Raw genomic sequence first — 21,466 nt, forward strand, 5'->3', positions numbered from 1 at the left:
CACCTTACATTTCCAACTTTTACTGTATATTATTTTACAACAGTCAGTAATATTTTAAAGGCTATTTTTCTGCCATATGAACCGTAATTGATTAATTTAAAACCAAAAATATATTCTATCATTCAACCAGATAGAATATATCATTGAAAATTAATACTAGTCGTTGCACCGCCACGTCGTTTGCGAACGTGTACATAATTTAAAAAAAACATTAATTCTCATAGAAATGAGCAGAAAAATATATTTATATCGAAGAAGGTGTAGAATGTACATATAAAACAAAAATTTGTTCCATATATCACAAGGCTGTACAATGAATTTTCGTTAGTTTATAGAACAATTTTTAAGTCAATAAACCAAGAAATTGTACATAATAACCCCTCTAGCGAGAAGGTTATACAATAATTAAATTTCTTATAACTTTGCATGTTTTATATTAGGACGATAGAAACCCTTATCAGATTCTAAAAATTAATTCCTTTCGGTTAACAGCCTGTCCGATTAGAGCGTGTTCGGCTTAATTCATTTGGAAACTAATTTATTCAAAATTTAAAGTACAGATAACCCTCCTATAACACGGTAGATAGGTTCCTAGAAAATGCCGTGTTTTGTGATACCGTGTTACATGAGACCCAGAGCCAGTAGAAAAAGGGGAGTTACGTTCCAAACATGTATTAAAAACAAATATTTTTTTTAATTCTACATAAGCAACTTAATTTTTATGAAAAATATAAATATGTGTATAACACAAAACAAAAAAAAAATATTATTTTAATTTACCGCAACCTTAATTTAATAAATTATAATTTGTTTATATTTTTTCATGTAAAGCCACTATAATTCATTATTCCTTCGCGTGTTTATTTTAAGATAATTTAGTTTTTAAATATGTTAAGCAAAAATCATGTTATCCAGTGCTGTAGAAGTACAGTGTTGTACAAAGATTTTCGCAATTTTCTTATCGTGTTAAAGCGAAACCGTGTTGTAGGAGGGTTCTCGCAATTTATGAATCATGTTATAAGATGCCGTGTTGTAGGAGGGCTACCTGTACTATATTCAATAGGCTTTGTTGGAATCGCAATCGCGATTCTAAATTTTCAAATCAGCCGCCATATTATCATTTTACTTCAGGTCTTGAGAGATGGCGCTAAATGTGCGTCGAAATTAAAAGGGTCTTTTAACCTACAAACAACATTGATATATGTCTGTGTATGCCGCATTTTTATGCAATTATATATTTCGTTATGTTTTTAAATTTAGTAAACTTTAGTTCGTGTTTTAAACATAAAATTGCTATTCTTTGACCCAACAGGCTTAAATCTAAAATGCAATTATATTAATAACGAGTCCAATCTTTCCAAACTTTGAAAAACTTCAAATTTATCGTATTAATTGTTTTACTGTGAACACTTATTTTCCATAAAATTTCTGCTTTACAGATGTCCAAACATTCGTTACAGGACTGGCGACCATTTCATTCGATAAATACCAGGAGTCTCACAGACTGTTACGATGGTTCTGATCATTGTTCTCCTGTAGAATTCAATTTTTATTTTCTATGGTAAACCGTATATCGTTTAATAAACAATAATAAGGCCTTTTTATATATTTTCAACATCTTTTCAGCATCCCAAGTATGCGTAAACAAGTACAGTATGCCAAAACTCTTCTTCACTATGTACTTAACAGTCCGTTGGACCGTTTTGTTGGTCGACCAGGTACATTGTAATATAGTACGTGCCCAAAAAGAAGCTTCATCAATAAACATGACGTTATTCCTATCTTGATGAATATTTTCCTTCGCTCACGCGAGTCATGTTCTCACGTGTTTTTCATACAGCAAGGTTTTCACTGTGCTCCGCCATTTTGCATTATGTAAAACTCGAAGGTGACGTTGGATACTGTCCAGAGAAATATTTTATCCTTTTTCCTTCTACTGAACCTGTTCTTTACGTAATCATGGTCCAGAATTCTTCAAAAACAGATTCGATGTACATTTTTGTTGCTCCAAAAACTAAATATTTTTCGCTGGAGTATTGAAAAGATATCCTCTATCGCAAGGATGTGGAATTTATTTTCTGCCTGGAGAAAACAGCCATCACAATTGATACAAAAATAATCCGTTTCCCAATTTTTTTGCGTTTATTTCTTATCAATGTGTTTGTCGAAACAAGAACGAACAAGTAAAGTTGAGCAGAAGGCAGGAAGGGGGCACTTCTCCTACATCTAAACGAAATAAAAAGTTAGATACAAGAACACGTTATTATCGGACAGTCTGTAAATTAATTTTGAAGATCTCAAACGCAACTAATATAATATAAATAACGTCAAATTATTTTTAAGTTAACATGTTTAATTTTTAAATTATATACTTTCAAAATTCTTTGCACACAGTACCACATATTATTATGTTTAAATAAAAATTTCTTAATAGGTTCGAAAAAGTATTTGCTACTTTCTTGCCGATATCCGAGTAATAAAATTTATCAGAGTAACGTGTAAATATTCTTTATTAAGATAAAAAATATACTTCCATTAAAATGTTACTCTGCGAAGTTTTACTGCTCGAAGGTATTGAAAAGAAAATAGCCATTGTCTTTTTCATTGCTAATAAAAAATTTTTATTTCTTTCCTTTCAAGTAACCGAATATAAAAAATGATTGATTATTTATATATTTGTATAGAATTTTGTGTACATTCTTTAAGAAGGCCATCATGTATGACTATTTAAAATTAATTATAGGCTTTTTGGTTTTTACGCATCAAAATTATCTTATAAATCAACGAACATTTTCTTTATACTGTATAGAATAACTAGGTATTTTAAGAATAGGAAAAAGGACCCCGCACAAATCTTATGGAAAATGGCCCCTGGTTAAATTAGCTGAACTTTTGATATGATGCAGTTTATTATGTCTTGATGAAAAGTTCCAATGGGCCCAAGCTCGTAAATTGAACAGTTTCCGAAATACGGGGGATCAAATGTTAAAATTCTAGACTATCACGTTTGAGCATATTTGAGTGCAAGAAGCAATGTTGTACACTGTCCATTTATTTGACCCCTTAAAACTCAATAGTAGTACTGTGGGCCCTTAAATATTACCCCTTAACCCCTTGACCCTCTGTTGCAAAAAGATGATGACGATGAATTACAGATTGAAACTTCGTTGGTAGATAACAGCCTTAGAAGACTAAAAGTTTATTCACGATTTCGAAATTGTACCAAACATCAAATTCTTATTTCTCACATTCCCGAAAATGAATTGGTACTAGAAGACGAAGTAATAAATGGTTACTACTGCACCTGTCAATGTGGTGCCAAAACATTGGGTACATGCGTACATATTGTAAGTGTTTTAAGGTTATTAGGATTTGCTCGTCATCAAAGGCATGCTAAATATTTGGATGGCAATCTTCTAAATACGACCAGAGATGCCGCTAATAGAGGGCATCAAGACAATATGAATGTTGAAATTCTTATGGCCGAATAGAGAGAATTATAAAAAACGGCCCTTTTCAAGGCCACATGGTTTGCAAAATCCGATAGAGCAACCTCTTCGTAGTGCACACTGGGTAATGCTAATGTCGACGGTGCTTCATGTTTGTACATTGAAAAAGAAAACCATTTTTTACCTTTTTGGCGTTTTTTTGTCAGAGGGTCAGGAGGTCAAGGGGTAATATTTAAGAGCCTACAGTACTACTATTGAGTTTTAAGGGGTCAAATAAATGGACAGTGTACAACAGTGCTTTTTACACTCAGATATGCTCAAATGAGGTAGTCTAGAATAAGGCGCACTATTATTGACTTTTGATCCCCTGTATCTCGGAAACTGTTCAATTTACGAGCTTGGGCCAATTGGAACTTTTCATCAAGACATAATGAACTACATCATATCAAAAGTTCAGCTAATTTAACCGGAGGCCATTTTCCATAAGATCTGTGCGGAGTCCTTTGTTTCTTAAGTAACATGCTTTCATATTTAAGAAAAAGTACTTGATATCACTTTTCAGACATCAAAACGTCAAACTTTGGTATAACATCTTGATATTAGTTTCAATATTGAAGAAAGACGTTGAGAAACTAAACTTGATATTGTAGGTGTTGTTCTTCGTTACTGAAAAAAGGTGTTGTCCTAAGCATAGTAAATGAGAAAACTTCACACAATACAAAATATAAAAGCAAAAGTATAAAATAATGAATATGAAAAATGGTCATGCTAAAAATTGCAATGACTGCGTGTTTGACATGCCTGCTTCAAGCAAATCGAGAATTTCTATAAATTCAGAGAAATGTAAATCGCATCGGTAGTATATTTTTAAAATAATTCACGAAATTTTACGAACAAACAATTTTTTAAAATATATAATATTTCAAATAAATTAGGCGCATATAATTTATTTGAAAAATTGAGGACCGTTTTCGCGTTAACACTTTGACTGCCACTTCGCCCATATATGGGTGACAGGACTTACCATTATGATACTAGAAAAATTAATTCTCAAGTTGAGGGAAATAAATTTGTGAATTTTAATAAGATTACGAAAATAAGTAGTGAAACAAATTTTAGGTTATGTGGCCTACAATGGTCTAAAATCAAAATTTTACTTGTGCAGAATATTATACGGTTTTGATCTGGCAGTGAACGTGTTAATGCTGAAGAATACAACGATCTGGAAATAATAACGTTAAAAACTGAATAAAGCGAACGGAACGGAGGACCATTAACTAAGGATAGCTAGAAAATAAGGAATAGACTGGAGATCTGTTCAGTTGTTTTTGCTCTTAAGGCTAAACGCATGTATTCATTCTTCAAACATCGCAGTATTTTGTATAACTTTGGCATTTATTTAAATTCTAGACGCGTATAAAATAAAATTTGTGAGGAGAGGATTCTTCATGGGAAAAATGGTAGTTTAAGTTGAGTCGACCGTAACCCTCTAACAGCATCTCGCGACCTAATAAAAAATAAATTTTAAGATAACTTTCAATCTTCTCGTCGATCGTTCTTCTTTCGTTCAACTAACCGGGCAGTTATGCATTTAAACTATCGCCATTTACATTATCTCCCTTACTTCGTAACCTAACTTCTAAGTAATAGTTTTAGGACACTTTGTCCACTCTATTGTATATTCTTTTTACAAGGAAACGATCCCTCGATTTTTCAATATATTTAGTTGATACGCATTCTTGCGCGATGCATCAACGTCAAGGGAAGTTCGTGCACGTATTATCTACAAAACACCACTATATCAACAATATATTGGATCGTAACACATGAAATATCCATTTGATTAGGCTAAAACAAAAACACTTTCCTGAACGAAGCATTTCTGTCATTTTTAACACGAGATAATCCTTTAATTCGAGTACAAAGGAAAACACTGTAGACAAATGTCACCTTTATTCGCACGTGTAAATATTATAAGACTATGTGGGAGTAGATATTTCATGTGTCACAACGCATGAAACAAGATTGACATCACTGATGGTCTCTTCGTCGAATAAACTTTTCACTTATTGTACGTAGTATTGATCATTGAGTTTCGTACGATACTAATCGTTTACAGTGTATAATATAAAATTATTTTTCAACGTTTACTTATAACCAACACGCAAGCGTAGGTTCGTGTTATTTAACAACGCATGGCGCGTCTTCGATCGAAAGAAATATTCGCAAAATGGTAGGCCAAAGATGTCCGCAAATTATTAATATCCACGGTCGGTAAAAATTATTTGCAAAACGTTGGATCAAAATCACCACAAAATGGCTGTTTCCTCGATCGAGAAAAATTGTTCCTCGTTTACTAGGCCATTTTCTTTTACCGTTTCTTCGGTCGAGAAAAATCATTCTCGAAACGTCAAATCGATATCGTCACTAGGCACCAACTTTTTCAATCGGCGAACATTTCTCTTAAATTGTTAGGTCAAGATCGGCTTTAGATAATTGTTTTCTCAATTGAAAAAATTTATCGTAAAATAGTGAGTCGTTGTTGTCTAGTAGCATGCTTTTGCAATTAAGAAGGATTTTTTTATAATTACAGTTGAAGCTGTGAACACCCGTTTCCTCGATGGGTAACAAGCATTTACAAAATGGTAACTTAATATTTTCAGTCACACGCTGCCTCAATTGAGAAAAATTATTTTTAACTTAGTAGGGTACACTCGTTTCGAGGTGACTTTTTCTTTGAACATGAAAAATAATGTGTTAAATGTTGGGCCAGAATCGTTACAAAATGGCTGCTTCCTCGATCGAAGGAAATTGATTTTAAGTTACTAGGTCGTTTATATTTTGCAAACAATCGTTTCGTTTTATCGTCACCAAGATCAATATTCATTTTTTTTAAATTACTAGGTCAAAATAGTTTTTAAACGATCGTTTTCTAGATCGAGAACAATTATCCGTAGAATAGTAACTCGTGATCACCTATTAATGTGTTTTCTCTTCGAAAAAACATTTGACTTAGTCTATAAACCAAAACCATCTTGGATTAGACTGTTTTCACGAGCTAAAAAAATTAGTTAGAGAATGCTAAACAAATTTCGTGTAATAGAAGATCATTTTATTCTTCTGGTATCTTTTTCTAAAGGAAATATTTAGAAAATGCTACACCAACATCGCTGCAAAATTGATGCTTCCTCGATCGAGAGCAGTTATTTTGCAATTACTAGGTCATTTTCTCTTCCAAAACACAGATTTTTGATCGAAAAAATTATTCGCTTAATATTAGGTCAACATCGTTATGAAGATATTTGCATTCTTAATCCACAAACATTTTTCTTCAATTACCAGAACAGTGTGGTATTTTAAACGATTGTTACTTTTTCCTACTTTAAGAAAAATTATTTGCAATGCACTAAATCATTGTCATCACTTAATAACATGCTTTTGTGTCAAAAACATTTTCTGAATTATTAAGTCAAACCTGTTTTTAAACATTTGCTTCCTGGAACGAAAGTAAATCAATATTGTCTCTTAAGAATCTGTTTTCTGAATCAAGAAATATTTTTCTGAATTATTGGGCCAAACCTATATCTGAGAATTTATTTCCTAGATGAAGAACAATAGTTTTACCAAAATGTTAGGCCGAGAAATAGTCACTAAATAAGTACCTGTCATCTACTTCCTCGATCAATATAGATATTTATAAAATACCTGAGCCATAATCGTCTTCAGAAAATTATTCCTTTGCTTAAGAAAAATTATTTACGAAGCAGTAAATCATTTTCGTCATATAGTAATTTGCTTTCTTAATTAAAAAATATTTTTTTGAATTACTTTACTCTTTTACACAATTCTAAACCAATATAATCTTTAAATTACCTACTTTTCCAATCAAGAACAATTTTTCTACACTTAGACAAAGTCACCTCGAAGCGACCGTTTATGCAAACAAATAGTTAAATTCTATATTGATAAATAGTCATCAAATAAATGACTTGATAAGTCCAAGTTATTTTCAAACGATTGTTTCCTCGATCGAAAAAAATAATTCGTAAAATACTAAATCATTATCGTCGTGTAATGATCTGCTTACAAAATCAAGAAATATTTCCCTAAATTACTATCTGTTTCCTCGATCGAGAAAAGTTAGTTTCAAAATACTAATCTAATTTCGTACAATGAAAGATTACAATATTTAACGGCTCTGTAACTCTTCGATCGAAAAGAAATATTCAGAAAATTTCCTCGATCGAGGAAAATTGTTTCTCCATTACTAAGCCATTTTCTCCTCCGAACGACGAATTCTTCGATCGTGAATAATTGCTTGTAAAATGATCAATAAAATAATCGTCAAATAAATTCCGAAGTATCGCCTATTTTCTCGATCAAGATGAATTTTTCCTCGACTCTTTCCTCGATCGGGAGAAATCGGTGAATTGTTTGGACACGATCGATTTCGTCGTCAGTTAATTTACTTGTTACCGAAGAAGAGAAAAGTTATTGGTGAAAAACCGTTGCCTTCGGGTCTCTTTTTGCTCGACGTGGACGAACGATCAATCCGCAAAGACTTCCGTCGACGAAGTTACATCGTTTCGATCGCCGTTTACATTTCCTACGCGAAGTGTGCTTGCCTTGTAAACGCCACGAACAACAACGGCACTCGATTACCGCGTGACATCCGGCTGCTTTGAGACATCAAACGTAATTGCTGGTGGCTGGACGTTCTCGTGACGGCATTGATTCGTGCAGCATGAGCATGCCTCTGCTCGTAGACGATGTCGGTTAGGCTATGCACACAGAGTTCGAACGCCACGCGAAGCACGCTTGTAAAATGGCGCTCGAAACGGCTGTTCCGCGAGGGACCCTCGACAATTTATGGCGAACCGTTCAGGCTGCGATTTCGGGCAGCTTCGGTGATGTTCGTAAAATATTTTCGCGAATAAAATATACAGTGAGCTGCGACGGTTCGCGAACAGTTGCCCGTTTAGGTCCGTTTTTGGGCGTGGAAATCTGAGACAGGCTTTAGAGAATATTCGATAGGCGCTCGTTTAATTTATGGGGGTCGTATTTTCATCATCTAAAACGATAACTGTTGTAAAATCTGCGATACCGCTTTGATTTTTCAAGGAATATCGGCAATGAGAGGTGATTTATTTTTTTTTAATTTGATTTATTCGAAAGACAAAGGGTGCAAGTTTACTAACTTTCAAAATTTATTATAAATACAGAGATGCTGTGCATTAACATTTTATTCTCTTTTAATTTTTTCTTTCTTACGAAAATAACACTTGTGCCCTTTGTCTCCTTGTTATTTAAATTTAACCCTGTACGGCTGTTTGATTTACACGGTGCGAGGAGGATTAAGAAATGCCAGTTGCTTTGTAGTAACCAATCGACTCAGGCTAGTTTTTGATTCGTTCAAAATAAGAGTCACGTATTAAAAAAAAAAAAATGTTTGCAAAGTGCTTACACTTAAGTCTATTTTCAGGCATTGGTTTCAATAAATTAAACAAACTTAAGACATTTTATAATCCATTCGCGATCTGTTTAGATCCAAGACAGCTTAGGAGTTCGAGTTTGAAAAGAAGGAAGAACGATTCCGTTTTTATTAAATGTTAAGACACTTCAGAAGTCCGTTAGAATCACGGGTTTTTGGTTTTCATTAATGTCGACGATCATATTCCTGAGACGCAACCGCTGAACTCGCTGTGCACGAAATCCCTGTTTATTTCTGTCTTCGATCTTTATCGTTCGATCTTAATTGCGCGCAACGTTAATTACGCTGCTCGCGTTGGTCGCAATTGTTGTCTGAGAAAACGATTCGATTTAAAACCCGCTAAAGGAGAGAGAAACTATAAGGTTCGCTGCAAATCAAATTTTAATTAAGTACACCCGCGCAACATCTCGCAGAGCAATCGAATAACGAATCAAGGAAGGTGGTAGCTTCGACGAGGCTAAATTTTACGAACTCACGTTCTTCGCGTTTGGTGTACAGTGAGTCCTCAAATTATATGATTAATTCAGGTACGACGTATCCTTTGCAATCTCATTTTTAGAAGTTCATTAAAGTTTAGTACTCTATATGAAGAGTATTAAAGAGACCATTATATGAAAAGAAACATCAGAGAAAGGACGACCTTATTTAATTTGTAAATATTTAAACACACAGAAAACACATACTAGCAGACCTGAGCACATTTTATTTTAAATAAGAATGAAGCATCGTAATATTTGAAATTATTTTAGACAATGAAGTTGCTATTATCTCAAACAGTTCGATATATCGTTGCAAATTTTCTTCTTATTTCGGTTGCTTAAAATAAACTTTGATAAGGAGTAAATATTAATTTTCTTATCTAAAAACTCATTCATCGTTTTCCTAATAGAATGTTAATACTCTTTCAACCATACAACATTTTCATCTTATATTTAGTTGTAGAGAAGATGTTTGTATGAAAACTGTTTAGACACCGTATTATATCATTTATATAAATCATTGTGTTTTCGAAATTATAAATAGTTGAATATGCAAAATAATGCACTATATAAATGATTTTATACAGAACAACTTAATTACATTTACAATGTTATTATAACACTAATTTCATTTTTCCTTAAATCATTATCATATCATCATTTTAACAATGCAAATATCGTAATATCATGGTGTTTATTTGCAAAAGTATCTTCTTATTACATTATTTCAAATATAGATTTATTATTTGCAATACTTTTCTTTAAACGCTTATATTCAAATAGATATCTCTGTTGAAGCAATATTAGACAAATAAATCAGAGAAAATAATTGCATAGTTATATAGATATACATGAATACGTAACAAAGATGCAGGAATAAAATTATTGACGTCAAGGCGTAATGTATACGCGTGTTACCATCAGGTGTAAAATTATGTTATGAAACGAAATAACATAACTGTTCCTCAAGAATGAAATAAAACCCGTTGTTTGGAACAGTATTTCGAGTAACGTTACTTAAAAAGTGCACAGGCCTGTACGCAAACCATGAATCTAAAAACTGACGCGGGACGAGGATTCACTGTACACTGTTCGTAGTCGGAAAGAGTTTCTAACCCGAAGGATCGTTCCCTGTTTTTGTACCTGCTGACATATTCTGCTCCTTGCACGTGTCAGTTTGTACATGTGTATGTTTGTTTGTGTACGTGTATAGGGTGCTGGGGCGAAAGGAGCAGAATCAGGTGTGACGTACAAGGTGCGATGGATTCGAGATGGAAAATGGTTGGATCTGCGCGACCGAGTAACATGGAAATTGGGACTGAGTGGGCGGGGCCTAAAAGTCGGACTGCGACGGGGCCAGAGCACTCTCGGCTGTTTCCTCGCGTCGTCATAAGGGCCTCGTCACTTCTCCATACTCGCAGTGCGTCGGATGACCCCGCGATTGCTTATCGAGTGGTCGCTGGAACAAAAAGAAGTTTTCAATTATTTTCTGTTCGAACGTTCCCGGTCTATAATCATTAAGTGAAAGATACAAAAGGAGTGTTAAGATCAAAGAAATTAAGATACAAAAGTGTAAATCTTTCGATACTACGGCTTGAAATCGGGCTTGAAACTATGAATTATTACTAACTTGTGCTCTACTGACTAAAAAATTCTACAAATCTCTAACAAAAAAATAAAGCAACAAGATTCATTCTCATTAAAGATACATATAATGCAACATTTGAACGAGTGAACATAGAAATAATGGGATTTTGGGGCTTAAAACGCATTGCAAAAGGATCAATATATACGTCCAAGCTGAATACAATTATAGTGACAATTTTAAAATAAGAAAAAGATTGGCTCTTCAATATTAACATAAAAGAAAAAAACATAGTTATATTAGAATAGTTTTATTGTCAACGTTGTCATCAAAAAAGAAAATAAACAAAAGTAAAAAGAAATCGATAATGTAAATGTTGTTGTCTTTGTAGAACAAAGATAAAACAAATTATTTTGGAAGTACTCAAAGTCTAGCATCCATAGGAACACGAAGTGGTACTTTAAACTACAGAAAAAAGTAATGTTTCTATAATAACATACTATAATTTTTTTAAATTCATTAATGAATTAGTAGTATTTAATGCAACAGTATATTACATATATTTTTATTGATTTTCTAATATTGATTTAAATAAAATATATCCTTTTATAGTTAAAAACCATTATTTGACACTTGCGTGTACAATAAAACCTTGATAGATGCAAGAACACATGGTTGATGAATTCTGGAGGTACCAAAATTCGTTCATTTATCAAAGTAATATTGTATGTCTTATAAGTTTTTGAACTTAAGCAAAAAAACAATATTTTGAATAATATTAATTATATTTATTATCGATTAAAAAAAATACATCTTTTCTCAAAGAATATATTTCTATTTTCACATGAAAGAAGTCAGGACCAACTTGAAATCTTTATTTTTGAGTCGAGACCTTTCAATGCGTGATGCGTTTAAAAGAACATTTTTTTAACTTTCATTATATTTTTATTAAAGTATTGGCTATGGATTTGCTTGAGTATGTTTATGGAAAAGAATTCAAACACGATCTCATCTAAAGATCCATAGTACTATAAACCATAATTCGTAATTATGACAACGCTATGGCAGAGTGAATGGGAGTATCAAGTTGTAACAATTCACTTTTAGTAGAACTAGGTTCAAATACCAGATCCAACAATTTTTGTAACTCTATCGTTGAGATATTTCTTATAATTGGAATATTTTTTAATATTTTATATTTTCGTGCTTCTCATTTTTCATTATGGTTGGGTTTTCTTCCCTTCATCTTTTATTCGTCGATCCTTTGTTGAGTAGGTAATGGATCAGCCCTTAAAGGAAATCAATGGTTTCAACGCTTAGGAAAATTCAATTCTTGGTTTCAATTGTGTGTAATTATTGGTCGTTTCAATCAGGTCGGTTATGATTAATATTTTACTGACAACTATTTTAATAATGACAATATAAGTTTAAAATGTCGATCAAAAATTTGTAACTTAAAATTGTTTAAGTAGGTTTTACAATCGTCTGACTTTTACCCTAAATATTATATTATATTTATATTTATTAAAGTTATACTAAATAATAATTGTTTTGTTTGATTGCTTTGAAAAAGACCACTTCCAAGGCACAAAAAATTAAAGATCATTAATTACGTGCCTGTTGGCGATTCCTGCAATGGAATTTTATTGCAATTAATAAAACTACATTCATATTTTTCAATATTTGCCAAATTCACAATAGTGTTCTTTTATACACAATTGAATATAATTTTTATATTCTTCATATTTATATAATAATTTGATAAAATATTTAATTTCAAAATCAAACGATTCAAAACAAAAATCTATTATAGATATTCGAATCAGAGTTGTGTCAATCCAATTACATTGTATTTTAATTACACAATTTAATTACACTGCACTTACAAAAAGTATAATGCAGATTTTACTTCTATTATGATATTATAAATTTGTAAATAATAACCATCATAATAATTACTTTCTGTTTAAAGTTCTGATCTATTAATTCGTAATTGCAATTTATAATTAATGTAAATTAATTACATTCTGTTTGTAATTACACTTCAATTGGAATAACGAATTATAGTGTAATTTAATTGAATGAAATATATGATCAATAAATTACGTCAGTCATTTTATAATTATAATTCCTGGAGTAATTCATTTGCAATTTTGCACAACTTTCATCTCAAGCTTGTAGCTTTATTAATGTACAAAGGTATTTTTCAGGAGCTGGGTGGAGAATATAAAAGCAATTTCGATAGTTTGAAACACGATACAATGCTTTGTTCATGAAGTTAATATTGCCTGTAATATAACGTCGGAGACAATTAACGATAATGGAAAAGTAATAAAATTTCAACTAATATCTCGTCTCTATTTTATCTGCAATAGAATACATATATCCTTATATTCTTGTACTATATGACTGTAAACACAATGGATTTGAAGTACCTATGTAATGTATGGTTCATAAATATTAAAAATGTTATCCATTATACCTTTTCTATTATTTTGAATGTTAAATTTGACCGAATGAAGCTTCATAACTAACGACTGTTTCCTCAAAAGAATTACACAAATGTTTAAGTAACTTTTCATACGATATTCTACGAAAGAACATATAGTAAACGTAATATGAAAGGTATATTAATAATTTTTTATTTTAATTGAGTTTCTTCGTTCCTTTAAACTGAATATTTAAAAGATATGTATTTCTTTTTTAACTTTCACTCATTTTTGTGTAATATCTATTTTCGCGTTATTTGGTCTAATTGGTCTGTCTTTACTAATTTTACACTTTACTTCGTTCACTTGTCTTTTTACCAAATTTTAATATTTTCGATTCATCCAACATCATTCTTTTTATTTTACTATTCATAGTGTAAGTGAAATTTGTAATTTTAATTATATATTTATATTCATTATTTACGACGGAAATCCAGATTTCGAAATATCTGTTTATCTGTTTTACTTATGTTTCGATAATTGAGGTTCTGATAGTTGACATTTTACTGCATTACAAGAAACTTGTTGACTGTTAAAGGTTAAATAATTTGTAAACGAAACGACGTTATTATTCTACAACTTTCTTTCAGTCTTCATATATTTTATTTACATCATAATTCTACACTTCTGACTTGGCGGAGATCTGTTAACAACTTGGTGCAAAATTAAACTCATTTTCCAAGGAAGTTATTAAGTTCCTCATGATTTTTTCTGCAAATTTATTCCTCTCGACGAATACAAAACTATTCAACAATAAAACAATTTGACATGAAAAAAACCTATTAAGGTCAGTTTTGTACTAACCTATTTTAACATTCGCATGGCTATTGTTAAAATAGTCTTGTTAGACCTATATCTTACATTTTGCATTACTTCTATATTTAGCCTTTTAACCAATAATAATGTAGAATGTTTGTTTTATTAACTTGTTAGAAGACACAATATCGTAATTTTGGTCTAAATATTTTTGAGTGTTATTAGAAGGATACATATTTTATTAGACCCTTGTACTTAAAATATCAATGAAATATAACCAATCACAGAGTGCATAATGAATACCAGAGACATTAATATTTTAAAAAATAGGGGGAAAAGAATGAATGAAAAATAAGTGTTACCTGGCTCGAAAAAGAACCACCAACAGAGACAAAGATCCAAAGGCGTTAAATCAGGCTACAATGATCTTCACACTTACATTTTTGAAGTTTCGTGCGAAACTAACAAGTGAAATTGCATCGAAAATCTGCATCTCAATGCGAGTAGGATTAAATTCCCGGAAACAATGAGATCGTACGAAATGCAAATAATCTTCCTCATCGCGGATAGTCATATTTTTCATAAGAGGCCGCGACGAACAATACGTTAGACTCTCGACTCGTACTTCAAAGGGATCAATTTCTGCGAACAATGCCTCCGCGAAATGCGAATAATTTTCTATGCCGCTATCCCGCGTATGGCCGGACCGGTTCACAATGGCCGACGTAGTCGCGGATCCTGGCCGAAATTAAGTTTCGAGGAATCCCTGTCAATCCATTCACCGTCTCAAAAATGCTTTAACCCAAATTCCGTGGATTGGTTCGCCTGATTACGCCGCCGGGCAAAGAATGGAGGTACGCCAAACTGCGGCTACAAAGGGTCCATTGTCGAATTCGAGAGGTAACCGCGACCGTGTGCAAGTTCTCCAGAAATCGTTGCGCCGCACCGCCCAGCGCTCTGAGCCCACGTGCACGTGTACAGGTCCCAAGAATATTGCATATTCATATCCGAACGTTTCATCGCGATAAGACGTTCAATGGCTCCTTTGTGGTCGACGGATGTACACGCCGCGATAGGATTTTATAATACCGCGGAGAATTACGGCGGCGAGGGTGAAACCGCGAGGAGCAGGACAGACGAGGGCTGCATGATAGAAAAAGAGAGAAGAAAGAAACCGACCGGAGGAATGAAACGCTGGTAGCAATTCACTGGTGGCGCTGTAAAAAATTCTGAATATGATGTTACCATGACCTACATCGATGCAACTGTGAAAAGAACAGCGAATACAGGCCGGGCCATTGTCAGCGGTTACGGACCGATCGTATCAGACGAGGCAACGAAGCTCGCGCAGTAGTTACGACCCGATAATGGTCAGACAACGCTTCTGTCCAGTTGCGTGATGGGCCTCGTTACGGAGCGCGTTGGAATTTTTAAGTTATTTACGCGCCGTTGTTCGCGCGAATAATATATTCTTTGGCGTGGGCTCGTTCTCTCAGACTCGACAGATTTTACCGCGTAATTTACGTATTATTTTTCACTTATCGATTAAATAATTTCAATGCGTATATTTCTATTTTCATACGTAGCATGGAACGTACTAGAACGTTTAGACTTACGTAGAAATAGGAAAAAATGTTTTAAAATCGATGGTTTTCGATCAAATTTCATTTCGTTGAAATTATATTTGACTTTTTAAGCAACAATTCTCGTTTAGGGTTTCATTTTTTTACAACAAAAATGTAAATTTCTTCACTTTGACAGTTTGCATATCTATTTATTTATGTTTCACAAATCTTCACAATTTTTTTCAAGTGAAAATAATCGAAACTAACTGAATTATACATCATTGATTAAGGACGACTAAGATTCTCAGAAGTTGAATTAGATTGGGTTTGACGTCTGTTTCACTAAGGTTATTACATGTTCATTAATATTGTTTCCTGGTAGACCGCAGTTACCTTAGATCGAATAAAGTAGACTAAAATTGAATGAATTCGTTTGAGATCAATGCTTGTTTAACTCAGATTAATAAAATGTCAGTAATATTGCCTGCTTGTTGTCTGAAAATGACTGAAGTTGACTCGAGTTGTAGGGAGTTGATTGAGATTGATTGGAGTGATAAAGGGTAACTTAAATTGAGTTAGACTGTATGAGATCTATTGAGACTGACATTAGATTTTACCGAGGTTAATTCAAATTGAATTTAATCGAATGAGTCTGCCTGGTGGTATCTAAGTAATTTAATTTAATAAAGGTTCGTTGAAACTGTTTGAGGATTGATTGAGCTGAACAGAAGTTCAGCTATACTACTTGGTAATGAACATACATTTAATGGAAATAAACTGAAAGCATGAGTTTGACTTAACTAATTTGTATTTTTGAATACCGATAAAATAGGTCAAAATGGATAAAAAGTTAAATTTCGTAGGAGAGTAATTTTTTCAAAATATAGCAATACTTTATTTGTCAATAGATTTGTGTTATTGATTTATGAAGTTTATCTGCATGAACAAGTTTGATTTTTGTATCAAATAGTTATTATTCTTTGTGCATTAATATTAATTTGCTTACGTTGGTGACGGCATTCAATTTTAGAAATAAAAATGTATAGACTTAAAGTGCTCAGAGTTAAATAATCGTTTATCAAACTGTGCAAGAGGACGTAAGTTACCGAATAGACATTAAAAAGAAACTCGATTTATTTACATTTTCTGGGATTATGAATTTTCTTAATGTTGTATTTTTGTTGGCAAGCAAGGAAAGGTACTTTTTAAAAATTTTTTGCTAAAAGAATATAAACGTGAATAATTTCTGATGTTATTTTAAAATTGCAAAGTGTATTTCTTACATTTTGACACTTTTTTAATATTAAAAATACGAATATGTTGCCCATAAGAGCTGCTAAAATATTGGTTGAGAAAAATTAATGATAAACGTTATATATGTGAAAAAAGAATCTTGTGTTGAGTGCAAGAACTAGAATAAACATTGTAGACAGAAGGTATTTCAAGTGACATTCTTCAAAATGTAAAAAGTTCAATTAGAGGGAGAAGTACTGGAAAATGTTTTAAAAATTGTTAAAATTTCAAGTTTGTATGAATTATTTTTTCAGATACGGCTACAAAATCAAGAAAATTATTAATATATCTGTTTTTCCTCAAATTTTGTAATACACACCTCATTTCATAAATCTGTAAATATTGGTATTCGTTAACCAATATTGACTTGTATGAAATATAGCATTGATGTGTTTAAAAATCCAATATTGACTTTTTCTTTATTTAATTCCATGAAAATTTATAATCAAATCCTCAAAGGAATTTTGTTTAATTAATATAACTGCGTTGGATTATAACATAAGTAGTAAGTTATTTATTATATTTGCTAAGTAAATCTAACTTATTTTTAAAAAGAATTAAAAAGTTATATAGGCTGTATTAAGGTTAATTGAAAATGCAGGTGGTGTTCAGTTTTAAACGTATTCAATGCTATACAATATATAATTATTCAAAGTTAATAAAAAAGAATTATGTTTATTCGGTTTGTTCAACATATCTAATGAAAATAAATTAATAAACATGGGAACTATTTATAGGATTATATCAAATATATAGAGGATATTTGAGTAAAAATTAGCACATTTATTAGGTTATAAATTATAAGATCGACAGAAAAATTTTTCGAATAAAAATTAATTATTAATAAAAGGGTCGATATATGAACTTACATATTTTTCTTTTTTGTTTTGTTTCTATGTTTTTCAATTTATTATCTGTATAATAAATACATAAATAAATCAAGAATTTCAAAGATTTTAAATTTGAAAATAGAAAAGTTTTTTATTTTTTCTGTTGTTTCCAGAAAATAAAATGCACATATCATTTACTATATTGGAAATATTTGTAGGAACTTCAATTATAAAATTTCTTAACAAATGCAAACGGTGTGTAGTATGTAGATTGACTAATCGAAAAAATGATCTGAAACTTAATTTACTATATAGGGTGATTCTAAAAAGTAGGTCAAACTGTAGTTCTATTCTCAGTGAAGCTACAAAAAATTGATATGAAAAAAAGTTAAATCCCTCAACGAGGACTATCTTTTAATGACATAATATTATTTAGCGGAAAAGTGTAAGCTCAATATATTCCTGCGCTTACTTTTTAAATGAAACCATGAATCTTTTATTATATAATTCGATTCAGTTCATCATTCTTCGCACAAATGTATAAACGTATGGCCATTGAAAACGTAATATCTTACGAGATATTTCAGATTTTATGTTAGCAGATTGCTTTATTCCAACAGGTGTTCAAACGTTCCATCATGAATGCTTAAACGTTTTAACAATAGCTTCTTTACGCTCTTCGTTACATTTTTCAGTTGCACAGTGCGCAATTAGTTTCTTTCTTTCGATATTAACTTTCATATCGTTAATTAAATATGACATGCAATAGGGTTCTTTTAAAAAGCCTGACAATAAAATGAATTACCATTATGTTCAGATTGTCATATAACGAAAAAATATCGATGAATAATGGTTTGGCAAACAATGTTCCACACTTTTGTTCAATCAATGACATGAGACTTGAAATTATAAATATTTACTCGAATATAACTTCTACATTAAAAATAGAATAAAAAATGAAAAGAAGTAAATGAGAAATGTTAATGGAAATCGTGTAACTTTTAAATTTTATAAAAAAATATCGTATAAAAGAAAGATCACGTGTATCTTTTAAAGTCTTGAGTCAAATCTGCATAATTTAAACACTTTTGGAAGCTTCGTTTTAATAGTTAACAGAAATGTTTCTAAATCTTTAAGAATTCAGAATACGTAAAACAACAAAATCGAGTATTTCTTCTTTAAAAACGGGAATACATAATTATGTAAACAACATGGGATATTTTCAACATTTTCTTCAGTGTAATCACTATTTGCAAGTGCATCGAGGCACATGAAAACAAATTTTATCATAGCATAATTGACATCGTTAAACTATATGAAATTGTTTTCTATTTCTTTTTTCTGTTTTCGTTTAAAACGAACGTTACATGAATCCTATTGTACATTTTATAGTTTTACTTTTTCGATGCTCATACCTCAACACTTTTATATGCCAAGTAATTAAGGAAACCAATTTATGAAAAGAAACATGCTTTCATTTACAACACAAGTGCACTGAATAATAAAATTCTTGTATCAATTTTTTGTAATTTCATTGAAAAAAGCGTTACAACTTGTCTCAATTTTTAGAAATTGATAAACTATATTATATTTGTTTAAATAGTTAGCAATTCGATATTCTTCTAACCAGAAAGGTTCGCAATTATTTTTCAAGATTAGTTCACGGTATTTTCGCATTCTTTTAAAACGTATTTTTCGATTACGGGAGTCGAGAACTATGACGCAAGTCGTAAGTACGAAACTTTTGCCATAGTTCGATCCAACCAACATTTCAAACCGGCAAGTAGTATGAGGTCGGCCGTAGATGGCCAGTAGTCACGGCTGTTTATGATCAGACCGCGCATACACCTCGATACCATTGAATCGATAACGAGGGTCATGGCCATGTCAATTCCCTCCATATTTCTTATTAAGTTGCATGCATTTTCCAACAAGATTTTCTCAAATTTTAATCGTCTTCAAATTAACAAAATTTATTTATTTATTTACCTACTCTGCTGCATTTTTAAGTACACTTTGCCATTGTTTGAAAAAAATTTATTTTTCCACGCATGTGTACACTTTGTCTAATTCATAATTTAATTAGTGCATCCAAATTTTCTTTCCTTGTATATTTATTGTTTATATCGCAGAATATCTATGAATTATATTTCCAGCCCCTTTCTTGTTTTCTCTTTCTCTTTAATAAGTTGCGATGCTTTGAAAAGACCAAAACTCATTCATAAAAGAAACTTTACATCAATCATTTTGAAATATTTCAGTTCGGATTATTACTTCTGTTTTCTAAATAAAAATTATTATTTAGAGTTGATTGAGATTAAATGGGAGTGTTTAAGGCTGATATCTGACGACTAAGATTGTCAGAAGTTGATTCAGATTGAATTTGACGTCTGTTTAACTAAAATTATTACACATCTATGAAAGAAATTTTATATCAATCATTTCCAAGTATTTCAGTTCGAATTATTGCCTCTGTTTTTTAAATACAAAAAATGCACATCGTTGAAGGGTAAAGATTATCTGATATTAAAATTTATAAAAATGTTCAGTCGAAGGCACCGTAAGATGGAAATTACTGGAGTCGGTGCACCCGGTGGAAATCCAGCATGACTTATTAATGGTTAATAATCGATCTGCTTGAAGAGAAATTTCATTAGCGACGGGATGCGGAAGCAATTTTAGCGAGGCATTGAAGCGGTCGCTCTGTTCATTTAAATTTTTTACAGCACCGTAGGGAAATATAAAAATTACGCGAAACTCGTTTGGGTAAAATTATGATTCCAATAAATATACGGTTTATCAAACACTGTACAAATTTAATATCACGGCACTATCGAGTGAAAATTGGTAAGATAGAATATGAAATTTCAATAAGATGTACATTATACAATGATTTTGTTGCCATTTACAAGTTATTAAATTTCTATGCTAATGAAAAAATAACAACAACAAATATAATAGCAGATAATGACAAAAAAATCCTTCAATTAGCAGTGACTGATGTAACTTTCCTTTTTATGTTTATTAATAAACATGTTACTGTGGGAATTTGGGGATGCAAATGAACAAAACTTGGCTTCCTCTGACGTAAAACACATTTTATTAGCACGAGGCTCTGTTACAGACAGAAGACGCACGGTTATGCGTAAAGGTAAGTCAGAATAACTCTAGGTGGCGCAGAAACAGATGGCGCTTTATTTCTAACACCCCCCCGTAAAGTGCAGTTTCTGTGCGAATTGTACACAATAAAAAAAACAAATGATTTTAACATCTTAAGCCTATCTCTCTAATACATTTTTCATGTTTTGGCAACGATAATCCTTTAGTTAAGATGTCAGCAGGCATCTTTTCGGTAGGAAGATATCCAATTTGTATTTCACATCTTTCTACTGAATGCCGCACAAAATGATGCTTGATATCTATGTGCTTCGTGCGTTCATGAAACACTGGATTTTTTGTCATCAGACCGGCACTTTGGTTATCACACAGAATTGCAGTTGTTTGTAATTTTCCTACAATTTCAGATAAG

General features: G+C 31.8%; 1 protein-coding gene across 1 annotated transcript in view; it reads right to left on the bottom strand.

The window, feature by feature from the left end:
• Positions 1-10,643: 10,643 nt before the first annotated feature.
• The window catches only part of LOC122403519, a 248,202-nt gene continuing 237,379 nt past the window's right edge, over positions 10,644-21,466 (bottom strand). Inside the window, exon 4 of the mRNA XM_043407075.1 lies at positions 10,644-10,878. Within this exon, the coding sequence (XP_043263010.1) occupies positions 10,807-10,878 (72 nt within the window). The 3' untranslated portion in view covers positions 10,644-10,806. The remainder of the gene's footprint in view (positions 10,879-21,466) is intronic.

The sequence above is a fragment of the Colletes gigas genome, unplaced genomic scaffold (genome assembly GCF_013123115.1).
Source record: "Colletes gigas isolate AHSC1104 unplaced genomic scaffold, ASM1312311v1 Colletes_gigas_Sc00057, whole genome shotgun sequence".
Classification (NCBI taxonomy): Eukaryota; Metazoa; Arthropoda; class Insecta; order Hymenoptera; family Colletidae; genus Colletes; species Colletes gigas.